This window comes from Pholcus phalangioides, unplaced genomic scaffold, assembly GCF_987345545.1.
Source record: "Pholcus phalangioides strain wild (caught in Gottingen) unplaced genomic scaffold, Ppha-v1.0 ptg000020l_1, whole genome shotgun sequence".
Taxonomy (NCBI): Eukaryota; Metazoa; Arthropoda; class Arachnida; order Araneae; family Pholcidae; genus Pholcus; species Pholcus phalangioides.
The window spans coordinates 10,481,211-10,503,941 of NW_028301613.1; the positions used below are offsets into that span (position 1 = coordinate 10,481,211).

Genomic DNA, 22,731 nt, shown 5'->3' on the forward strand with positions numbered 1-22,731 from the left:
GTTGAAATGACGACCCCGCGCCTCATATCCATGACCTAACCCACATGCTTCATGGGACTGCAATCTACTCCACCATAGACCTCGTCTCAGCGTATCAACAAATTCCAGTGGCAGAAGCTGACGTGTCCAAGACTGCTGTCCTCATGCCTTTCGGGCTTTATGAATTTTCTTTCATGCCCTACAGACTTTGCGATGCCACCCGGACATTAAAGAGATGCATCGATCAAGTGTTGGCTGGTCTTAATTTTTCAACGGGATATATCGATGACATCCTGATCACATCAGCGAACTCTGAATACCTGGACAGTTTTCAAACGACTGGCCGAGCATGGTCTAAACATCAACTCTCTGAAGTGCAAATTCTTAAAAGATGAAGTCATATTTCTTAGACACAGGATATCATCAAAAGGGATTTCTCCTTTTCATAATAAAGTGAAGACGATGAAATATTTCCCAAGACAAGCAATCATCCAAGAACTTCAAAGTTTTCTAGGAATGTCAAATTTTTATCGACGATTCCTTTCTGGGTTAACAGAACCACAGCTCCATTGTGCTCATATTTTTAAAAAAAAGTCAAAAGCAACGTGAAGATCAAGTGGACGAAAACATCAAATTAAGCTTTCGTAGACTGCAAGCAAAAACTTGTTTCTGCAACCCTTCTTGATTTTCCACATCACATCTATCAGCCGAACTCTCTATCATGGTAGATGCGTCCAACATAGCAATCTGTGCCTGTCTACAACAGCATGTCAACTCGCACTGGGAACTGCTCGCTTTCTACTCCAGGAAGCTTACCAAAGCCGAGATGAATTATAGCACTTACGACAGAGAGCTATTAGCAGCGTATGTGGCAGTGAAACAGTTTCAACACATGATCAAAGGAAAACATTTCATCCTCTACACCGATCATAATCTCTTGACGTTTGCATTTCATCAAAAGCCTCACAAGACATCTCTCAGACAAACACAACATCTTGACTTCATCGGACAACATACCACAGACATACGATACGTATCAGGCATACAGAACCAAGTCTTTGATGCTCTCTCTAGAATACAAGCCATGCATGCCTTACATCAATAGACTATTCCAAGATCACAGAAGCTGAAGCGACCAACAGTGAACTTGACTCTCTCAAGCATTCTTCCTCATCAAAACTCAACATCTACAATTTAGTTGGTATAGATAAACCACTCTAGTGTGACACATCTTCCACTCGAGTTCGTCCATATATACCGAATACTCTTCGAAGACACGTTTTCTATGTTCTTCACAATCTATGTCACCCAGGCATCAAAGCCACAACAAGTCTTGTCTGCAATCGCTTTGTATGGCCTTCAATTCGAAAAGACTGCACGACCTGGACTCAATGTTGTGTGCCTTGCCAAAAGTTGAAGATGCACAAACATACTTTTTCCAATCCGGGAAAAATAGATATGAAACGCTTGTTTTAAGTATGTCCACATCAATATTATTGGTCCACTTCCGTCATCCCAAGATTACACATATTGCCTCACCTGCATCGATCGATTCAGGCGTTGGATTGAAGTCTTACCGATGAAGGACATGACAGCAGTCACTGTTGCTTCAACATTCTATTCTGGTTGAATCAGTCGTTTCAGAACCCTAGAAGAGAAAATAACAACAGACCAAGGTAGCCATTCCGAAAGCTGCATCTTTCACAAACTCAAGAAACTCCTTGCTATTCAGCACATCAGGACGACATCTTACCATCCTCAATATAAGGAGATGATAGAAAGATTTCATAGACAACTGAAAGCAGCTCTGATAGCTAGGTCAAACATGAACTGGGTGAACACACTTCTAATAGTTCTGTTAGGGCTACGATCTTGCTACAAAGAAGACCTTAAAACCACACCAGCACAACTCGTATACGGCACAGAGCTCCGATTGCCTGGCGATCTGCAACAACAGTAGCAACAACATACCGTGTCCCACAGAATTAGTCTCATTCTAAAGAACCAGATGCAGCAGCTACAACCAACTCCTGCAACGACACATGGTGAAAAGAGACTACATACATTCAGAACTGAAGAACACCCCCAGGTCTTCCTACGGTCAGACACAGTGAAACGAGCACTCGTGCTAACTTACAACAGACCGTACGAAGTGTTGAAACGTGGTCAGAAGACATTTTGCTTTCTCATAAAAGGAAAACCTTCCATGGTATCGGTCGAAGGGTGAAAACCTGCCTTTCTGCTCACCGGCAGTGAGCCTCAGCCAACCAACAAAAAGACATGCATCTGTGCCAAAAACTTCCTCCATTGTTCCGAAAAGAATCCTGAACAAAGACACAGACCAGCAAAAATATTTGTAAAAACCATCTACGTTCATCAAAGCACATGACTTTTAAAATTTTTTTTTTTTCTCTTCTTTCCTCGTCCTTCGGACTGTGAGGAAGATAATGTAGTGCTCCCCGCACGATGGTGCTCGGGTATCTCCACTGCTTGTATACTTATTATTCTATTTTCTGCTGGTGGCAACATAACGGAAATTGGGGAGTCGAGGGCGTCTGGCTCTGCTTGGTTGTTGACGTTCTACTCACCAACACAGGTGTCTGTCTCTCTCCAGGCACAGGCCACATTTTTCTCTATCAGCATTCCCGTTTGTATTATGCAAATATTATCCGTTGTAAATAAAGTGTAAATATATAAACAAAATCATTTCATGGATCGACTTAAAGTCTTCCATCAGAAACTTGTCTGTGCCTCCAACGCAAGATTTGCTTCCGCTATTGGGGATTTCGACCTGACTGTATGCAAAGTGCTACCCTTTCTGACTTTTTTTTCCTCAGTATAAGTGTATTTGATGTCTTCTGGGGTTATTGTATTGTAAATAAATAAATAACCAGTCTTTCAATGAATCTTGTACATACTAATCAACCACCATTTTTGTGTAGCATTGTTATTTGATTCATATAATATCACACTTGACATTGCTCGACACATAATTCTCTATTTTTCTTTTTTTACACAACCTATGATACTATTGCTATATACTACTTTTCTTTTTTTTCCCTGCCACGCATAGTTATGCTCAGCGGTTCAAAGCCACAGTGTTTTGTAATGTGCATACATACCCACACACACCATATAAAATTGTCTTTGAAATTGAATCATCATACGTAATCTCATACATTTTTATTTGTTTTGTTGTACACCACATTATGCTTACCCGCATTACATTATCGTTGTCATGTATGTTGATTCACTCTCACCTTAGCTATCATGCCATATGTGATGGTCTCTCACCCATCTCGTATTTGAACCCCATCTCGTATTTCCCCCTTCCTGTAGTTAATGTCATGATGCACCCAACACTATCTCCCCCCCCCCAAATCACAAACCACACATAAATACATTAGAAGCAACACGTGTGTTCACTTTCCCCTTGCCAGGAATTCTACGACACACGCGTGTACTGAAATACGTACAAGTTAAGCAGCACAATCACAATTTTCTCTCGTCAGCTGAGACAGACAATGTGCCTCTGAGCCAATGAAAACCTTGATAGATATCAGGCGATTGCCTTCAACCAATAGCAGGCGTCTTCACTGACTTGGTGTGAAAACACACAAGGCTTTTCGGCAGAGAGAGTGATGAGTTTACATTGTTGTGTTTCGAACTCTCTCTTGGAATAGGAAAGGGCCAAGCTTCGATGGAGCAAAATGGGTAAGTGATTTAATTTATGTTTTGTTGTGAGAATGGCGAGATCTTGAAATATTAATAACAAATGTTCAGTTATTAGTGGTGCGTTAATAGAATTAGTATGATTGATGTAACATTGTTTAGATAACAAAATAAACTGTTCGAAATGTGTGAAGGAATCTGTCTGGCAATAACTTTTTATTTGAATATCATATTATGACGCATCATCATTCAATTATCATTTGTATTTAATTTGAATATTCCTAAGAGTAACAGCACCCACGAAAATTTCACAGTTACAAATTACACAAAAAAAAGAAATACCCCTGTTCTTGTTATCATACGTTATTATATTTGTGGAAAGAAATCTTTTCTGGACTTGACACTATGGAATACAGACATTTATTACAAATAATAAATCTTAAAACAAGATATTATGCCTATGCCTGCCCAAAATTCAACCTAGCAAAGCAGACATTATAAACTGTATTAACTTACTCAGATTTAACGTTAAATTAAATTAACAGCAGAATGGCTAAAAGTTTTTCAATTTTATTTTTTTGTGACGAATTACTGTGACTAAATCATAAAAAAAAATATATTTTTCTATTTTATTTGAATTCAAGTATGCCGCAGAATGAAGAAAAGGCTGACTCCTCAAAATACAACTGTGTTGACATGTTTTATATTGTAATAATATAAATCATAGATAAAGTAATCAATCATCAAACTATGTTGACAAATGTATGCCATTTTTACGTCGAACGATGTCGGGTCATATACAGTTTGACATCTGATTTTTGATGTCAAACTAAACAGACAAATATATGCCATTTTTACATAGAACAATATCTGTAAACGACATCAAAATCTCTACGTCGTTCCATATAGATGTGCTACTACGGAAACCAGCGTGTAACATAGTAAGGCCGATTTTTCAATTCTGACCTCATTCACTCATGCAGGGAAGCACAGTAGGGGGCTGACAGAGTTCCAGTATGGAGATGCGAGATAATTCACAATTATTTTTTTTCCACACTATCAATTCACTAGATGGGACCCGTGAAAAATCTGACCTGGGCCTCATCAAAGATCTCACAGCTTAGGGTTTATTCACATTTTACAGTAGCATCGATGGGGCAGGGTTTCCAATTTGCTCATTTTTTATGACAAGGGGGGGGGGGTTGGAAGATGCTTACATCATCAACCACCCTTTATAAAAATATGAAATGTTCTTAATGGCATCTCACTCTGTGTGCCAGAAACTAGTAAAACGTAAAACCTTTTGCGAGTTTGTGCCCACCTGAACTAACATTCTACCTATTGATCCCTACAGAGCCACTTTAGTGATCTAAAGTGGTATCTCTCTAAATGTTTCACCAATCCAAGTGATCTGGAAATATGTCACCGGCCACTTAAATGCTCTGGACCTGTGCCGCACGTCATACAAGTGATCCGTGATTATGTGATCTAAAGTGGTATCCCTCTAAACATTTCGCCAATCCAAATGATCAGGAAATATGTAACAGGCTTAAATGCTCTGGACCTGTGCCACATGTAATATAAGTGATCAGTGATTATGTCGCATATTTCTTAAGTAATCTGAGAATGTTCCGCGGGTAACTTGTACAACCGCACTGGGGGCTGCACCAGTGCTCTAAAACTGTGTCGCATGTCACTCAAGGGATAAATAAGCACGGATCGCTTAAGTGATCTGTGAATGTACCACAGGCCTACTTGAGTGATCTGAAAATGCGCCATTGGTCGCTTGAATGGTCTGAAATTGTACCATGGGTGACTTAATCTGTGGAGCTTGGTAAGTTTTTACAAAATTAGGTATGAGGGATACAGGCCACATAGTAACCCCTAGGGCTACATTTGGTCTGCGGGCTAAGGGTTTACCATATATGGCTGAAAGTGTGGGTCGCAATGAATTTCTTTAAAAAAAAAATTCAGACTTCTTAGCCTTAAAATAGGATCGAAATTAACGGAAATTGATTATAACAACATATTTTCTTTTGAAATTTGAAATATTTTTTGCATTAAAAAAATGAATTTGATTTTCTGGGGAGGTGGGGAAAACGAGCCCCACACGTGCATCTCTGAACCTACCAATATGCGTTAGGAGCTCCCCCCCCCCCCCAACTAACCTTAAAAGCAATACAATTTCTGCTTTGGCAGAATCATTAATTGCAATCTACGACACATTTGTATTATTTGGCATTATGTCTATATGCAGGGCCGGTCTTAGACCAAGTGGCACCCGGTGCAAAAGCAGTAGTCAGCGCACCCCCCCCCCCAGGCGCAAATCGCCTTGGAGGAGGAAATTTTTGCTAGTCATTACTTGTCCCGTAAAATACGGGACAGATTTATTCTACCATATTATAATATGGTAGGCTGCTAATAAAGACTCTTGGTGTGGTGATTGTCCCCCTCACCCCCCTCCCCCACCTCTTGGTTGGATATTATGGAACGAAGAAGTCGGAAAAACTTTCTTCCTAGAATGGGATTACTGCTATTCAACTTGTAAACAAGCATAAACCCCAACTTGTTTGATTTAACTAACAGATTTAAAAACATTAAAAAAGCAAAACGTCACACATATTTATGCAGGGAATGCATCATGAAGAATCTATCTTCTTGATACTCATTTTAATTGAATTTTATGGTAAAATACGCAGAAGTGCACGCATCACGTACCGGCTAAGCTGCTAATAAAAGTGGTTAAATTACAGTGATATTTTTCCATATGATTTCTTTCATATTTATAGAACTCATGAACTTCATTTGAAATTATCCCTTTCAGATCCAGTATTAAGTAATGGAAGGGGCAACATTCTGAGGCAACTTGGGCGGTACTCCGAGCCGAATGGGGGGGGGGTGCACTTGTAAATCCTCCTTTTTCTGAGCATAACTATTTCAAGGAGACTCCAAGAAAAGACTGCTCCCGAGAAAGCAGGCTATGGCCCTGGAGAAGGGGCAGAGCTGTCTCAAGAGCATCATGGGCCCCTGGGCAAAGTGGTTTTTCTGAGGTCCTATGTAGTAAATTCTAAAATTTTTAACTAGATCTCATTTTTGTGAGGCCCTCCGGGTGGGCTCATGAGTTAAGACGGCACTGGGAAGGGGTTGCATTTTCGCTCTGTAGATTTTTTTTAAATCTCGGGGACTTCGGCTTCAATTTCAACGATAACGCACAACTCTTGAAGTTTGGGCTGAACATCCCTGAGGTTGAAAAAAGAATATCTCAAGCGAAAAAAAGCAACCACGCGTTTGTGCATACAGGGTGCTATAAAAGGATTATGCATTATCACCGGTAAAAGTGATAAATGTTGCGAAATTGATCAAACTTACCGAGACGATTGGCAATTATGCTTTACCGATTCAACGCATTTACCATAACATACATAATGCGAATAAATAAATATATACTTTCTAGGAGCCTCATAGGAGGCTTTACCGTTACTCACTGGGTATCTGGAACAAGATCCATGAAACTCTGAAAAGACGTTCAGCTGTGTATATGTACGGTTTGTTAAAATTTTTCATACACACACACATGTTGCACTCAGGGGCAGCTCGAGACAAAATCTCCACCCGAGTGGGACCAATTTTTGGGCTCCCTGACCTCACCCAATAAAAAAAAACCTTTTGTTTCTTCCGCTTCGTTTTGGCCTTTTTACCTTGTATTTGGCGCTCCTAGAGCGGGCAGAAATCATTTTCCTATTTTTTGCCCTTTTACCTCGAACTTAACGGCCAAATTTTTCTTTGCCCTTTCACTTCAGATTTGACGCCCTTCTTAGGCATACCCAGTGCCACAGAGCTGCTCCTGGTTGAAGTAATAGGAAAGTCTGATGAGTCGGGAGACTGGCCAGTGAGTGGGCTTTTCGAAAAATAACTGTACTATTATATACACTCAAACCTTTTTTTTTAAATCTCATCTCGGTCATTTTTCATGTATATTTTATAGATATTTTTTTATAAATATACGTATCTTAAAGATATTTTTCTAGTAATGTATATTTAACGCGTTTCTGCGCCCCTTCTCATTTGTCGCCCGGTGCAGTTGCACCAGTCGCACTGCCCTAAGACCGCCCCTGTCTATATGATTCCCTTCTTAATTAAAAGCAATTATACAAATTTTATTTAAAAAAATAGGAAAAATAGGACAAAGTGGGACATTTCACCAAAAAGTAGGAAAAGCAGAATAAGTGGGAGAACTGCATTCAACAAAATGAACCATCTAGACCAGTGGTTCTCAACCTGGGGCCATATGGCCCCCTAGTGGTACTGGGATACCTGAAGGGGACCACGGAAGAAAATGGGAAAAGGGGCCATCACAGGTGGTTTGAAGGGCTTCAGAGAGCCGAGAGGAAAAATTAAGGTGTGAAGAAATAAAGCTTTTATATTAGTGACTATACACTTACAAAATCCGACAAAACCACCCATAAAACCAGGGCCGTCTTAGGGCATGGACCTACCCGGGCCTCACCACCTACATTTTGCAACAAGTTCCCTAGAATGAAGTTTTTTGCGGGTCCCAGGCTAGATTTTTCCCAGTCTCCCTTCTATATTGAATTATAGTGTGAAAAACAAAAAATGATGAAAACCATATCAGGCCCCGAGCTGCAGCTCTGACTGTCCCATTCTTGTGAGGGGTCATGTCCGGGGCCCTCATGTCCATAAGTAAGGTGGGGACATTATGATATTTGTATAGTACAATAAATTTTGAAAATAAGTAGGAAATGTGTAGGCTGTTTATTTTCAGCTAGGTATGGGACTAACATAGCATCACTTTGCCTGGGTGGGAGGAAGGGGGGGGGGGAAGTTAGATGTTGAGACGGTTCTGATAGAACTCGGACTAGTGGGGAGATCAATAAATTCTAGGCCAGTGGTCTGGATGCCAATTTTCTTTGCAAAATTTTCGTTCAGTATAAATTCAATGAAAAAATTATTTCAATACGTATAAAGGATCTTGCTTCTAGATGAAAGTTGAAGACTCGAGGTAAGACACGGGGGCCCACGAGAAACAAAAATGGTTCAAAGGGGGCCACGGGCAAAAAAAGGTTAAGAAACACTGATCTAGACTGTTTCTTACATCAGTTGTTCCCAAACTGTGAGTAGCGACTACCTAGGAGGGTTTGTTTTAATAAAATAGAGGGTCTTAATGAATGGGGGAAAGCGCAAGAGAGTAAATTAAAAAAAACAGACCTGAATTTTGTTTCAAATTTTCAAAAACTTTTAAGTTTAAAGTTGATTTAAATACAACATCCCATAGAAACTGGAACCTCAGGAATTTTCAATTCTTGAAAATGTTCGCCACTCGTGTGAACGAAACGTCGGAAGACAAAAACTGTATTTCACATGCCCCCTTCGGCGTGCCCCCTTCTGGTTCAGCGCCCTGGGGCACCAGACCTGCCTTCTTTCCCCCTAGTTGCAGTCCTGGATGGCCCTACTGCAAGATGTGGAGCCACTAGAATTTTTTCTACAACCCGTGTTTCTTAACCTTTGGAATCTCACAGCACAGTTGATTTCTTTTTCTTGATTGGAAGCCCTGGGCATACACAAGATTAACGGGAAATAAATGGGTAAAAATTAAGCAATAAACCACTCATGGCCCAGTTTGGCAGAAGCCAGGGCCCAGCGGTTGAGGAACACTGCAATGACGGATTTTACATATTCCTTTTCCTATTCACATTTTCCCAAGTACAATATTAGCCGCTTGGTATTTGCTCTAGCGTCCTGCTTAGGTATCCGTCTAAATCACACATCTTCAATCCATTGCTTGCGAGCACCGTGATGCTCCCTGAAGCACCCAGAGTGCTCAATGCTTGTGTCCGATTTGGTGCTCGCAAGAACTTGATCAATGTTTCTTTTAAACACCTTGTGCAAATTGCATACAATTATCAAAATCATCCGGATTTCATGCATTCGTATGTAAAGCATGTCTAAAGATCCAACAGCCCTGCTCCATGCTGTGGGGTGGTGGGGGGGAAGAAGATCATGTCTTTTTTCTACGGTCTACGGAAAAACCAATACTGTTCCTAAGAGGTCTCCCTACTGCCGTCTATTACAGTCCCCCCCCCCCTCCTCCTCTAGGAATTATCACATGATCCGAAAACCGTAATTGGCGAAACAGGGTTCCAATGGATAGTTATAATCCATCAAACCCCCTTCATCATGACTTTGCCAATTCCTGTGCAGTAGTGCGCTTTGCAATAATAGTTAGATTCTAATAAGGTGGGTGAAGACGTAGGTTCACCTGAGACCCAAGGGGTTTTTTTTTTTTCTTTCAAAAGTTTTCAAATGTTCGTAGACCTGGTAACACAGGTCGTGGCATGTGTAGAAAATTTTTTGGTCTTTTTAATCGTGCTTTGTGTCTACTGTCGTATGATGAAATCTCCACAAGGTGTGGAAATACAGAATCGTTCAATTTATCAAATAAGTTCTTCGCCAGTTTCTTTGCATATGACGTTACATCAGCCACTCCGGAATCACGTCTGATATTAACGTTTCTAACGTACCAAGGTAGTCTGGTGTATCTCCTCAGAGTCTTGTTCTGAAATCTCTCCAGAGCGATGATATTCATTTTCTTCAAGAACAACCAGACAGGCGCATCATACAGAAGAATCGGTCTAATTGCCATCTTATACAGAATAATTTTATTTCAAATTGAAAGACTTGAGTGCCTGTGGCTTAGTCTGTTGAGCATGACTGATGCCACAGTCGCCCTACGGATGGCATCAACACACTGCCGGGAGAAACTGAATCTCTTGTCCATTATCACCCCCAAATATTTATTGTGAATGACTGGGTTGATTATAACTCCTTGTACCTCTATGTGTGCTTGTTGTGGTAATGAGGACTTGTTAGTGAACCACGTGAATTTGGTTTTATCTGCATTCAGTTCAACACGGGTTCGCACACACCGGCGCTCGACCAATCTTACCATTTCTTGCAAGTTTGAAAGGGCCTTGCCAGGGTCCTTATCTGTGCAATAAAGGGCACTATCGTCGGCATAAAGAGCGGTGAAACCCTTAGGGGCAACTGGGAAGTCATTCATATGAAAATTGTGTAGGATGGGACCTAACACACTTCCCTGAGCTATTGATGAACAAATCTGTCTAGAATTACATATTGAGTCATTTATCTGTACTCGGAAGGAGAGCGAGTCGAGATAATTGCTCACAAATTTGATGATGTTATACAGCATTCCCATGCGAATCATCTTAAACAGCAGCCCATTGTGCCAAACTTTATCAAAAGATTTCTTTAAATCGAAAGAGGCTACTGCTGCAGTGTCTTTATAAATTTTGGCTTCTTGAATTCGTTCTACGAACTGCAATAATTGAGTGGTGGTCAAGTGCTTGCTGCAGAAACCGTGCTGCTCTGGACCGATAATGTTATTGTCCTCTACAAATTTGTATAGTCTGATGGCTACCACTCTCTCAAAGAGTTTCCCTAATGAACTGAGAAGTGAGATCGGGCGCCAATTCTGTGGATAGTGTAGGTCATGTCCAGCTTTGGGGATAACTTTAGCGAGTTTCCATTCTGCCGGAAAGTGGTTTGTACGGAGTAATTCATTGAATATGTTGACCAGCTGGCGAACCATATTTTCGGGGAGATTCTTGATAGTGTTGTTGGTGATGGTGTCCTGACCAGGTGCTTTTTTCTTTTTGAGGTTTTTGATAATGTTTGTTACTTATTCAGTGTTCGTAGGAAATAAAGCAGAGGGTTGTTCTGGGGGAATATCCCTAAAGAATACTTGAACTTCTCTGTCAACACTGGCAATAAGCTGAGGAGGAGTGTTATCACATGGAGAGAAAATGGAGAGAAATGAAGAGCAAATATTTCCGCTTTATCACTGTCACTATATACTGTTCCGTTTGTGCCGACAATCAGAGGAATCCTCGAATAAGTGGGCTTACATGTTTTATACACTTTGTATAACGTGCTGTAAGTCATATTGACGACTCCAAGAGAATCAGAAGTATGATTACATTAAAGCGTATTTAATAATTTACAACGTGAGGATCGTTTCGTGACCCGAGATAACAACGTGTCTCCGTCTCTGGCGTGTGTAGACAACTGATTAAAAAAACATGCCATCGTGGAGTTGTACACTTCGTACAAGAAGGAAAAATTTGTACTGAGTATGGAAGTACACTATGGTATGGCGACGCCATCTGGCGAGTGAAATATGAACTGAGGGCGCCGGCACACCACAGTGCCATCAGCACAATTTGCCTCACGTAAAAAGCTGAAGTAACGCTCACTCATAAATTCTTTGTTTTCTCTAGATACTTCTCTTTTTATAGATCTGTATCTATCTTGGTAGTACAGATTTAACGTTCTTTGCCATTTCCTCCTAAATTTGTTTTTTAATTTGATGCCTTGTTTCCTTAATCCAGCGGGGAATAATACCCAGTGGATTATTAGTGGGAGCGTCTCAGGTGAATTCCTTAGCAGTGTTAGTGAAGGTTTCTGTGAGAAACAATAAGTCAGATTCAATTTGATCAATATTGCCACCCGTGAAGGAAGGCAATGTGATTCTGGCCAGCTTTCGCTTAAATAATGGCCATATCACTATTTTCCAGGGTTGGTAAAAAAAACCGTTTTTTTTATTTTAAATAGTATTAACATTAAAAGCAATGAAATTTCTGAAAAATCATTCAAACTTCCAATAATTAACTAAAATAAAATGTTTATTAATGTAATTAACACTATTCCCATGCTAAATCAATAAATATTTATTACATTTTAACAAAAACCAACTTTTCCAATTCAATTATTTTTTGCTTAACTCAATGGATTACTGTGTGTTTGAAAATTCTTTTAATGTTATTATTAATCATATAATATATAAAGGTTTTTTTCCAGTTACTTTCAGTATACTTAATTAGGAAGCTATTTTGCAAAAAGTAATAAAAATTAGGTGAATATAATGTATTTAATGAAGCATAAATAATGCAAATTAATTAGCAATGATTTACGATATACAGGGTGATTATAACTAAGGTTCTGATTTCAAAACACTGTAAAAAAAGAACGATTGTCAGGATGACTTGAAAATTGATATGAATATTCCTGAAAAAATTCAATTTTTATTTGATAAAGGGGGAAAAATACTTAAAAATGTAAAATTAATGACATCACACAACATGTGGGAAATTTGCTCGCAGAATGGAAACGATAGCCAGTCATGGCAGAATGATACCTTAATTATAGCATTTCACGATTTTACAATTCATGGAAACATCACAAAAAACGAAGTAATTGAACAAATAACTACAACTTACTTAAGAAATGTTAAATATGTTGTCCACTGCGTGTTCTGGCTACGAGGTTGAAAGCACAAAAATTCTTGTTCAACAACAGAATCTGAGTATGCCATGGTCATAATGTGGATGTGCTTGCAATTCAGCTTTATTAAACCAAACGCGCGCCCCCCCCCCCCCACCCTCGTTAATATTCCTGAGGAATTTCTAACATATAGGGAATGTGCTGGAGATTACAATTCACCAAAGTTTGCAATCTGACCACTGTTTATAACATTTGAGGTACCCCCACAGCCAGAAGTTGCAAGGGTTAAGGTGCAACCTGTCAAAATGGGTCTTCAGCAGCTGCTTTGCTGATATTGCAATGTGTATCTTGATAGAAGTTCTATCCACACACTGATGCTGTGGAAGTGCCGAGATGATGTGGTTGCACAAAATAGATTATACTGCTGGCCAAGTACAGCATCATCTACTTGCACTTTTTTTCCTTTTGCGAAAGAAACTTATCCTAAGGATAAGTTAAACTTAACTAAGGAAAAACTTAACTAAAACTAAACTTAAACTTAACTAAGGAAAAACTTAACTAAAACTAAACTTAAACTTAACTAAGGAAAAACTTAACTAAAACTAAACTTAAACTAAAAAAAGGAATGTCTATGCAAATTTTCAAGTCATTCTGACCAGTACTTATTGTATAGTTTTGGAATCAAAACTTAAATTATAATCACCCTGTGTATAGCTGATTATTTTTCATAAATCTGTTACTACTATACAGTAGAACCTTGATTAACTGGGCTTAACAGTGTGTGTGTGAAAGTATAAAAAAAACTGGATTTTCGTTTGCGTAAATATATTCTGCATCAGCAATTCAAGGCACGCATTGCACAAGAAATAGAATAACTATTGAATATTAAGACTGGGAGATATACAGTAGGAGATGTGCTACTTCTTATGGGAAAGAAAATGTATGTGAGGTAATGTAACAACTAGTTCATTAGTGTTTATCCTTTAAGGACAGCTGGTGTCTTTATTGGATTATAGGACCACCTGCCCCTAGCATGATGGTGTCACTACTGCAGCTGCTTCTTTGTGAAGGGAAAAAGAAACCATGTGAGGTAATACACCACTACATTTAGATGTGTGATGCAATCCTTATTCATGAATTTGCTCAAGATAGAGCAGCAGAATGTAGCCAAAGGTTAGAAAATGTTGTAAGAATGAGAAATTTTGGCTTTTATATACATAACTTTAAATAACTAAGATACTTCATATGAAAAATATATGTATATTCTGGCCACTTTTATGAGACTTTTTGAAAAAAACCATTCATAAAATCTTATGTCATTTAAAGATATACCATCAGAATGTACCCCAAGGATATAAAATGTGGTAAAAATGAAACATTTTGGCTAATAATGAACCAATATGATATTTTTCAAGGAAAAAAATGATATTTAGGCAGCTTTTATTTGATTTTTTGAAAAAAACCACTTGGTTTAAACCAAACAACCCTGCTATTTTCTTTGGTTTACATATAAAGGAATATTGAAATCCGCTACCAGAAATATAGGGTTGTGATCAGAATCCGTGACAGGTTGAACGTGAATCGACATAGCAAATGTAAGGTTCTTAGCAAGCGCTATGTCAAGAATATCTGGTGACTGGCCAGCCTGGTCAGGAAAATGAGTTGGAGTGTATGGCGCATAAGGTTGAATGCTCTTTCTGATACAAAAATTTTCGAGCACCCTGCCTTGGGTGTTTGTAGAGTACGAGTTCCACAGAAAGGATTTAGCATTCATGTCGCCACACATTATCACTGGGTACTACTTCACCAAACACCAACTCTGGCCATATCGCTATAGTGCAATTTACTGCCATTAGTGAGATGGGTTGGAAGTGAAGGCGTTGTCTATCGGTGGTCGCCTCGAGTTCATTAGGGAAAATATCTTATATCAATATCCTCCTCCCTTGGGTTCGAACCCGGGACCCTGACAACAACCTTCACGATGGTAGACGAGCATCTTACCACCATGCCACTCGGGCACATATCACTGGGCACTGACAATTGAAAAATTCGTTAAAAAGTGGAATGTCTATAGTGTTTCTTGGAGGTTTATAGCACACTCCTATCCTAATTTTTTTTTTATTGTTTACGTAGATCTCTATTGCTATTACCTCACATTGTGTCGAGGGAGGTAGCTGAATAATATCATAATTAATGTGTCGCTTCACATATATAGCTACTCCTCCCCCTGGACCAAAGCTTCTATCCTGTCTGATACAGTCATAATTTGCTACTTTGGCAGTGTGATAAGGATGATGTTGGTTTCGCCACACTGCAGTTTGTTACTTTACTGCTATTGGAAGCTGCTTTGGAGACCCGCACGTCTCTAACAGCTGTTGCCGGTGATTCACTTCGTTGAGGAGGGGACCTCAGTATCACATGATCCTGAGAACACTGCGCTTTAGAGGTAGTATTACAGATGATCAAACGCCCAGACAAGCAGAGAAAGAAAAGTTCTTTTTTGTTCATCCCGTCTAAATAGCTTTTTTGCCCCAGCCATATAATGTCTGTCCCAATGTAAAATGGCTACATATTGACGCTTTTTTTCTGTTGCTCTTAACCCATCCATCCCTCCAGGGCAAAAAAAAGAATGAATAAAACCTGATACAGAAGAAAGAAATATTGAATGCCACAGCTTCTCTAATGCCCAGATTTAAGGGGAAAAAATCAAACAAAAATATATCTGGAGAATCAAAAAAATCTGTAACCTTCACTCAAATTTTACTTTTTCACGACTTCAGTGACCTTTTTCTCATTCCGTGACTTTGTGACTGTCCAGTGTTGGTGAATTAGAAAAATTATCCATATAACGTGTAGTACTCAGATATGTCATTCATGTTGCAAAGGGTTATATAGTTATTAAAATAAAAATGTTAACTTTTTATACGGACACCGTGTGCACAAAAACCCAATTAAAAAGTGCAGCCCAATAATACAACACAGTAAAAAATATAATAAATTTTCAATCAATGTAAACTTTGGATCAAGTATTATGTCAGCATTGGGGGGGGGTTCTGATTTGCTGACTTTTGATGACAAGGGGGGAAGAGGTTTGAAGGTTTCTTACGTCATCAACCACCTTTTCTTGAAGATATGGAATATTCTAAGCTGCTGACGAAATTTTGCTAACAATGGGGTCAGTGTTTTGCTGACAAAGGGGTCAAAAAATAACTAAAAATTTGCTGACGTAATACTTGAACGACCCCTTTGCGCTTGAAGATGTCATAATGTCACCAAGTTACTGAGTTACTGTACAGGATGAAGTTTGAATTATTTACAAATTAGTTTTTCTTGGGTAAATTTGAATTTGGATAAATCAGTATTTCAAACTGATCAGAACTTATAAATAATCTGATTTCAAATAAAAATATTATTGGTTTACTGATTATAATTTCGCTAGTGATTCACATTCATCGTGACAATCTGATATCTCGTTGGATGACAAGCTATGTCCAAGTGACTTTTTTGGTTCATAATGTGGCCTCTCTCACAGACTAATATGGACGAGGTGCATGTCTAGTTTAGTAGTATGGTATTTTACTGGCAAACCGGTCGCCCTACAGGAATACTTTCAGTTAGAAAAATTATCCAAATAACGTTTAGTACTCAAATATGTCGTTCATGTTGCACTAAGGGTTATATAGTTATTAAAATAAAAATGTTGACTTTTTGTAGGGACACGTGTGCTCAAAACCCCAATTAAAAAGTGCAGCCCCGTCTCTCCTGATTCCAACAAAACCATTTTATCTGCATTTAACGTAGTTTTTTGGTTGGTTGTATTAAAATAAATGCTACTGTCAATCACTGTCATTAAAGTGACACTGTATATATAAATACATCCATCTCGAAACCTTATAATTATTGATAACACAAGCTTATGACAAGGGCTCTGATTTTTATGAGCTAAAGAAGAAACATAATTGCTAAGAACTTATTAGCAATGATGTTTCATCTTTAGGTCATAAAAATAACAGCCCTACTTATGAAAAATTGGATGAACACACACAAAAATGTCACTGTGCTTGAAATATTTGATACTTCAAGTACTAAATTTCATCTTTCAACTACTTGGAACCTTGTGCTGGGTGTTGAAATATCCTGCGGTGTTGAAAAATCAATCGAATCTTTATTATATTAATGTTACTTAAATAGGGGAAAAATTGTGAAAAAATATTCTATGCATTTTGTTTGAAATTTTTTGAGAGTCTCTCTTAATAAATTTCTTCGTGGCCCCATTATCAGCAGCCATGGCTCCCCTTTTGCGATATTTTTCTCCATGCCCCCCCCCCCTGAAATATCCTGGGGCCCCCTGGTTGAGAACCACTGGCATAAAGGGTGGGTCGTACAGTCACGTTTTTTGGTTGGTTGTATTCAAATAAATGCTACTGTCAATCACTGTCATTAAAGTGACATTGTATATATAAACACATTCATCTTGAAAACTTTTCTTTTTTTTAAACCGAGCACAACTCAGGTCTATCGCCATAGGCAATTTACTACCTAGCGAGTTGTGCCGGAAGTGTAAGTGTGTGTACCTAACAGTCTGAGTGCGTATCTAGTGTTGTGTATGATTTTTCAGTGCTGCCATCTATATCTAAGAAGTGAAGTGAGTAATGTGTAGTGACTGAATATTTGTACTGTTTGTAGCCCTGTTGCTCTCTGTGGAGAGACTTTTTAACGGGGAGATCGGCTCGCATTTGCGCCTCGAAGTTGGGAACCACAGAAAAACAACTTCAGCCGACCACCACTGTGGCGACGGTGGGGCTCGAACCCGGGTCCCCACGATGCGAGTCCGTCACTATGACTACTCTACCACCACAGCGGCATCTTCTTGAAAACTTATAATTATTGGTAACACAAGCTTATGACTAAGTGGCCCCATTTATCAGCAGCCATGGCTCCCCTTTGGCAATATTTTCCTCCATTGCCCCCTGGAATATCCTGGGGCCCCCTTGGGGCCATATGGTCCTTGGTTGAGAACCACTGATGTAGACCATTACATATATACATAATCCGAAATTAAAAATAAGCATTTAATAAATTTTATGTCAGAAATGTGCAAAGGATGCAGATTTATGTTTAAGTTAATAAACAAAATGTCATTATATATTGATGGGTTTTTTTTCCGATACAGCGACACGTATGTGCATGTGGTGTTTATTCCAAGAAATATTTTATTATATTAAAATTTATGTATTGCAATAATGTACGCAATGAAATATATAGAAACAAAAGACATAAACCACTAGCGGGCCCTGTCTAGAATTTTAATCAGTCCATGAAACAATTTTCATGGACTGAAGAAACTAATGAAATATTTTCCAAAAAATATTTCATTACTTCAAAATACACTTTAGGACGTGCGGTTAAAGATAATATGTATAGATACTATGTAATGCATTATTTATTTTGTTGCTAGACTATAATCAAGTATACAGAAAGTATGCACCATACATTGTGGAATTTAATTTATCAGTGTTTTTCATCGATGTGTAGACCCCTACAGACCGGAGGTTGAGCACCCTACCCATTATATGGCAATCATTGTGGATCGGAATAGGATACGAATACAGGACAGAAAAGTAAAATTTAGGCGCAACTATATACAGTACCACTTTTTTGCCTTTTGTTTGTTTATGGCATTAGTAATGGCATGGGAGGAGTGAAAGGGGGGTTAAAAATTTAGAATGAAATTAGAGGGGCGCGGCAAAATTTGTATAGCCCACAGGCGGCAAAAACACAAATACAACCCTGGGTATAACAAGCATGTGTGCATGGTCAAAAAGTCAACTGGAAATTTTTTTGCCTCTCCACTACTGACTCAAAACAGTTATCACATGACACTATTTATTTTTTTTAATTCTTAGAGTATGCAGAGGGATTTTTATTTGCTGTGTGCTGAAACCATTCCAAGGATTTTTCTCTGGCAAGAAAATATTAGCAGAAACTAAAAAAAAAAAAAATTCCAACAGCTAGATTTATTTAATCCAGCCGAGTTTATTTACATTTATCCACTGTAGAAACTAGGGACAAATCCTAGCAGTTGGCAACTCTGGCAGTACCACACCCTCTCCTCTCACTTTCAGCTTCTTATTTCACCCTTTAATTTTACAAATAATTCCATTTTTCATTTTCATTATATCCAAGGAGTTCTAGCCATTTAACTTACCTCTTTTTCAAGATCTTGACCAATTATGCCAGCTTCCACCAGAGCTGTGCAATTTTCTTTATTAACCCATAAAATCCTGTTCTGACAAACCAAAAAAAAAAAAAAAAAGAGTACATTAGAGATAAACAAACATAGAAAAAATGTAACAGAACTTACAGAATGCAAGTTCTGTTACACACATTATTTCTTTAAGAAAACACACACAGGATATGATTTTTTTCCTATGCAATAGTAAGCATCAACTGCTGTTAATTTTTTCGCAACAGAAGAATAACTACAACCGATTAATAAAAGATGTAATAATACATAAAAACTGCTATATTTGCTACAGATATTATCATGAAACTACAGGTTGAGTTGGAGACAACTTCTTCCTATTGAATGATACTCAAGACCTTTTTCATCCATCTGTGAAGTGTTTCAACATGTCCCGATCACACTAACAGAAGCATCTGTATATAACTGGTGTGCTTTTTGCCCAGCACGAAAAAATATCACATATGTCAGCATCTCAATTCATATTGCTTCAAATTCTGGGATGATGGTTGTTTCTTCTTTATCACAGCAAAAAAATGTGTGTCTGGGACTTTTCTTTTTTGTTAAATCTGTGACAGGCAGGATCATTGTGGAATATATAGTAGTAGCTTGAAGTTCCAACAAGCTCCTCAGCTCTTCCTTGTTGGTAAATAAACTCAACAGCAGCACACTCAATACTTTTTCAGGATAGGATACATATTTTCCTGATTCAATAACATGCCCAAAAATTTCAATTTTTGAGTTGTGCTATTATTGCAGCCCAAGAGCAATATGACGAATTTGTGCCCACAGTCAAATAGTGATTATAGCAGTCTGATATAGTCAGTCCACTGTTCAAACTTTGAAAGGTAGATCACGTCTGAGGTTTGGTTGGATCAGCATTTTGTCTCTAAAAGTTCACTAGTTTTCAGAGTTGACATGTTTTTGAACTAACACCTTAACTTTTATTTGAGAGTCGCCAAAAGAATGAGCACATGCCCCATTGTTATTACGTATTCATGTATTCTCATTTGAAAAAGAGGCAGCATGACCTACTTTATTTTCTCATCATAAACTTCATTCTTGTGTATTAGGACTCTGCCGCTGATAATCTCATAATTTTGCTATTGTTTCTTAGCTGATTCCCAAATATCTTCCAGTGTCTTACCACCATCTACATTGTGATTAATCCTTTCTTGCCCCACTCTTTGGACGCATCAACTAAATCCAGCTCGCAATTGATCATCTCAACCTTCTCCACGGAAATTATCATTGTAATGTCTCGGTTCTTCACTTCATATTCTTAAGTACAGAATTCTTTATCACTTTCTAATAAAGCTTCATATGCTGTGAGAATAACAGCATTTCACATACTAATCTGTTGAAAACTGGGTTGCCAAACTCTCCCCCCCCCCCTCCACCGAGCGGGTTTTTTGGGAAAAATGGTTCCCCCCTAAATTAAAGTTGAATTTAAAATTCATTTAAATAAAAAAAATTGCATATAACGTTGCTTAAAAATATATATTCAAGTGAAGGATTTCAATTAAATTTTTTAAAGCAATAATGAAAGATTTAATAATCTTTAATAACAATAATTTAATAATAAAGGCAACATGAAGCAAAACATGTTAAGTATAATAATACCATATGTGTTTCATAATTGTTGCAACTATATTTTTAAATGTAAAAATTTAGCAAGATGGGATTACAAATTTTGAGGTAGTCTTTATTATTGAGAAATAAAAAAAAAAGTTAATTAGCTTTCTGTGACTGTCATTCAAGTAATAAGGTAGGGATACATAAATTTTGTACTTACGAAATAAATACGATAAACAGGAAATTTGCCAATTTTGACGAATTAAATGGTAAAATTTGATTTCTTACTACTTAACAAAATATAGGTAATTTACTCTTTCTGAAATGGAAACATAATTTTGCTCAGTACTTGTGAGCATGCTTGAAAGGGAAACCACAAGCAACACTTCTTTTCCCCTCTGACATTGTGTTAGATGTAAATACAGTCACGTTTGGTTAAAACATAGCCCCTAGGTGCATCTTAACAGCACCATGGGCCCCAGGCCAAGTGGTTTTTCTCAGACCCTACCTGGGAAATTCTTGAAAATTTTAACCAGTTCTCACTTTTGTGAGGCAACTCTTCTCATGAGGCCCCTGGGCCGTGCTCAGGTGGGCCCATGCATTAAGGTGATTCGAAAAGGTGACCACTGCCTAGGTGCTTCGAAAAGTGTATGTAATAACCAACATGTATGCTTTAAGTGAGGTGTTGAAATTAGCTTACATAGGAAAAGCATATATGCATTATTGAGATTGGCAAAATAAGATTGACATATATTGCATGACATAATTGAAATATAATATAGCATAAATATAGTTTTTGATTGACATCTGAAAAGTTTTGAAAAATTATTAGGAAACGCAAGATATACAAGAGCATGCAGACATTTTTGGAAATGATAATGATTTTTTTGATTTAATGTCAACAGTTTTCCTTTGAAGTTGGCAGCAATGTACAATTTAAAACTTCAAAGAAAAAAGCCCACTGATGTTTATGAACTTTATATACATGTCACCGATCAATAATACACTTAAATTAGCATAGCTTTTCAACAGTGACTGAGTTGATCCACAACAATTGTTCTATTTGAAAAATTTACGTATCTTCTAGGTATTAGTTTTTCGTGATAATGCCAACCACTTGAATTGGAGAAATGTCAAATTGATACTCAAACTCTGAGTGTCCCTTTGGTCCAAAGAGAATTTTATTCATGCAAATCAGCCTTAATTTTGATACAAGTGGATTTAGTACAATGGATCACATTCAAACAATCAGGGAACTTATACAGAGACACAAAGAATACAAATTACCATTGTGTATGACCTTCATTGATTTTGAGAAAGCGTTTGACTCTGTCTACACATCTGCTGTTGTTACAGCTCTAGATGTAATTGGGGTAGAGAAGACACATCAATATCATTACGAAAATATATGACAAAACAACTACAACCATTCATTTGGATAAAAAAAAAAGCAAAGATTAAACTGAGGAAAGGAGTCAGACAGGGTGATACTATCTTACCTAAACTCTTTACTGCTGTTTTAGAAGTATTCAGAAAACTGGATTGGGATTAGAAAGAAATTAAAATAAATGGAGAATTTCCCAACCATTTGTAGTTTGCAAACGACATTGTTATTACCAGCAGTAATCCAGACGAACTAGGAGAAATCATACAAGATTTTGTAAAGGAAAGTATTCAGGTGGGTTTGAAAATAAATCTGAAAAAGAAAAAAGTTATGTTCAACTCCTTTACATTCAAAAAGACTATCTTCCTCAACAACACAAAGATAGAAGTAGAATGTTATGTATACGTGGGACAGGAAATTACCATGGACAACGGAATCATTAATGAAATAAACAGAAGAATCAAGATTGGATGGACCACTTTTGGCAAAACTGTGTAATTCTGTTAGTTCTAAGTTGGTTCTTCACATATTCTTCACATTTTTTTCTGAAATGAAAATG

The 22,731-nt window shown here is 37.9% G+C and overlaps 1 protein-coding gene across 1 annotated transcript in view; it reads right to left on the reverse strand.

Annotated features, from left to right (window-relative positions):
* Window positions 1-22,731, reverse strand: part of Agps (alkyldihydroxyacetonephosphate synthase) — a 426,147-nt gene that overhangs the window by 245,618 nt on the left and 157,798 nt on the right. Inside the window, exon 8 of the mRNA XM_089248613.1 lies at window positions 19,178-19,258. Coding sequence (XP_089104739.1) covers window positions 19,178-19,258 — 81 coding nt within the window. The remainder of the gene's footprint in view (window positions 1-19,177; window positions 19,259-22,731) is intronic.